Source organism: Cicer arietinum, chromosome 4, assembly GCF_000331145.2.
Source record: "Cicer arietinum cultivar CDC Frontier isolate Library 1 chromosome 4, Cicar.CDCFrontier_v2.0, whole genome shotgun sequence".
NCBI lineage: Eukaryota > Viridiplantae > Streptophyta > Magnoliopsida > Fabales > Fabaceae > Cicer > Cicer arietinum.
In genome coordinates, this window is record NC_021163.2 from 16,860,225 (window position 1) to 16,862,980 (window position 2,756).

A 2,756-nucleotide genomic window follows, 5' to 3' on the forward strand; every position below is an offset into this window, starting at 1 on the left:
GAAGAGTAAAGCACCATAAATTTAATGATGAATCATTATGAAAATTCAAAATTATTCACTAATCAAATTATTAAGAATAGACATATTTCCATATATATCGTGTATGAAAATTCAATGTATAGTTAATATTCAATACTACTAATATTCTTTGAAAGACTACGAAGGAAACGAGTGAGGGCCTTCTTAGCCCTAATCTCTGCTTTCTCTATTTTTTTCTCCTCTTCTTCATTAGCAGCCTTCATTTCTTGAACAAAGTGCACTTTACGTACGAGCTTTCTCAGCTCCTGCAAGAGATGGTAAAAATGTGTCAAAAACAAAAGACATTTTTATGCCAATAAACGGAAACAACAACCCGATCAGCAAACATGTAATATAATTCACTCTGAAAACACTCTTTTCCATTAGATTATTTTAGGTGAATCTCACTGAAGACCTAGGCTTATTCTCTATTTAATACAATTCACATGAAATTCACCCAGTAATAAAGACTGGGTTGAAAATATTGGATGTATGTTTCACCAGGAACTGTAATTGATCTTGTCCTGAAAGTGCAAGCATGCACAAATATGCATCACCTTGATCATGCCAAGTTCAAAATATTACCTGACGATCAAACTCAACACCCTGAACTGAATAAACTTCATTGGTGATTTGAATGTCCTTTTCGACCAAACCATCAAACCACCTTGTTACTTGATTATCATCAACCTGCATAGATTCCCGATCAGATGCTCCAACAATAAGAATACATCACAAGGACAAAACTCATTTAAACAAAGTAATATCATAGAAAGCATAAATGAAAAGAAATTACACCCTCCCGATATGAAAAAGAGATTAAGGTTCATCATTGTACTTAGCGGGCTCATGTCTAGTCAGTAAGAAATGTAAGCATGAACTCATACCTCATCCTCCTCCTCGTCTTCAGTTTCTGTCAAGTTATCATCATCATCTACAGAATCATCAGACCCTAAGCCAGTTAAAGCTTGCAGCTCCTTGTGATCAGAATCCCTTGTGGCTTTTATTAATCGATCCATTAATTCCGGTTCCACGTCCCGTAGCAATTTTCCTGAAACGACGATTTATGTATGAAAAAAATGAATCTGCCATGCACTGCAGAATATACATAATATCATGCTAAATCACTAGATCTTATCAACTTACTACACACATTGAATGATTACTGACAAATGCAGTCTACTATAAAGCTAAGATATACCTATACCAATTCATAAATGATGCAAAAAAATAAAATTGGAAAGGTAATAACATGAATGAATGCTTAAAGCTGATCATAAATATTGAACTAATCCTCATATATACTGTGCTGTCAACCCAAATACAGAACAGAAGATAATGGTTTACCTATATAATTGAACTGACGCCGTCTTCCTTCGCGGACATCTGATCCCATTCTCTGCGGCAAAACAACAAACACCTTGTCTTCAATAAACATGCACTAGTGAAAAACACATCATTTATATATACTGATAACAAGACAAGTAAGTAGGATGCGGAAAAGCAAAAGCAAGAACCTTAACCAACATAAGTGCTTCGTAGACAATTTGGTCCAAAGAAACCACCCTGCAACAACCCAAAAACAAAATATTGAAGCTCTCATTTCATTTAGCAAAAAGATTGAAAGTTTTGGAAGTGGAGCATTGAAAAATTGAAAGGAAGAAAAACTAACCTAAGAATACGTTTGATTTGTGGAGGAGAGAAGTTAGACAAATCCATTCCCCATTTGACAGCACGTTTAGCTTCACGCTTCAATTGGTTACGGCTCTTAAAGTTAGGGTCTTCTTCATCTTCGTTGAATTGGGTAGTAGTGGTGTTGGGTAGTGGAACATTGGCTCTTCGAAGGTTTCCGCGAGGGGAAGAAGCTAAGGAGAAATCACGAGTGTTTGTGGGTTGTGTAAGTGTTGATGATGATGATGAAGTTAGAAGAGGAATTTGGTGGTGGTATAATAGTGCAGCAACATTGGGAGAAGTGCGATGGTGGTTGTGAAAGTGCAAAACCCAATGTCTTAGAGACCGTAGTACTACTTGCTGGCTCATATTTTCATGTGTGAATGAACATCAACAATACAATGCTCTTCCTTTTCTATTATTTTGTATTCATTAATTGAAAAAGTAAAACTTATAAAAAAAAGTGGAGATGCGGGGGATCGAACCCCGTGCCTCTCGCATGCAAAGCGAGCGCTCTACCATTTGAGCTACATCCCCTTTTGTTTATGTTACTAACAATATTTTATTTGCCTAATTGGTTTTTATAAGACGTTATTGTTGTCCGACCAATTAAAGTCAAAACTCGAAAGCATTTTCAGATTTGTTTGGCTTTTCTCTTCCCAACATCAATCAAGGCCGCCGATCCTTCTTCTCTCTCTCCAGTTTCACTTTCAGGTACCTCCGTGCACTATTCCTTCTTTTTTGTTCACTCATAACCTAATTACTTACTTGTTCCATCGATCTAATAACATTATACCCACTCAAATCATATTATTATGCTTTTTCATTTTTTCTTTTTTTCTCCCCTTCGAACCATTTTTCTTTCACATAATTTCAATCAAATTAAAGGAAAGGGGGAAAAATATTCATTCTTTTTGTTTCAGGTGTGTCTGATTGGATTATTCTAATGCTTTTATGTATGTTACCTTTGCACTATATACAGAAAAATCATTTTAGATATAATTGTTTCGCGCACTCTCAGCGATTCACCTTTTGTATACCTTTTAGCTTATTATCAACAAGGGAAA

At 35.6% G+C, this 2,756-nt stretch overlaps 2 protein-coding genes and 1 non-coding gene across 3 annotated transcripts in view; 1 reads left to right on the plus strand and 2 right to left on the minus strand.

Moving 5' to 3' along the window:
• Positions 1–2,097, minus strand: LOC101495543 (uncharacterized). The gene is made up of 6 exons (XM_004497113.4): positions 1,691–2,097; positions 1,536–1,584; positions 1,366–1,417; positions 906–1,069; positions 604–708; positions 1–284 (listed from the first exon to the last, which is right to left on the minus strand). Exons 1-6 carry the CDS (start codon positions 2,056–2,058, stop codon positions 123–125), a joined length of 900 nt encoding a protein of 299 aa, XP_004497170.1. The 5' UTR covers positions 2,059–2,097; the 3' UTR covers positions 1–122.
• Positions 2,098–2,153: 56 nt separating this feature from the next.
• TRNAA-UGC (transfer RNA alanine (anticodon UGC)) lies at positions 2,154–2,226 on the minus strand. The gene has a single exon. It is a non-coding gene; the product is annotated as a tRNA-Ala (tRNA).
• A 39-nt stretch (positions 2,227–2,265) lies between these two features.
• Positions 2,266–2,756, plus strand: part of LOC101495225 (mitochondrial pyruvate carrier 1) — a 3,124-nt gene continuing 2,633 nt past the window's right edge. Inside the window, exon 1 of the mRNA XM_004497112.4 lies at positions 2,266–2,403. The gene's annotated coding sequence lies outside the window, so the exon portion shown is untranslated. The remainder of the gene's footprint in view (positions 2,404–2,756) is intronic.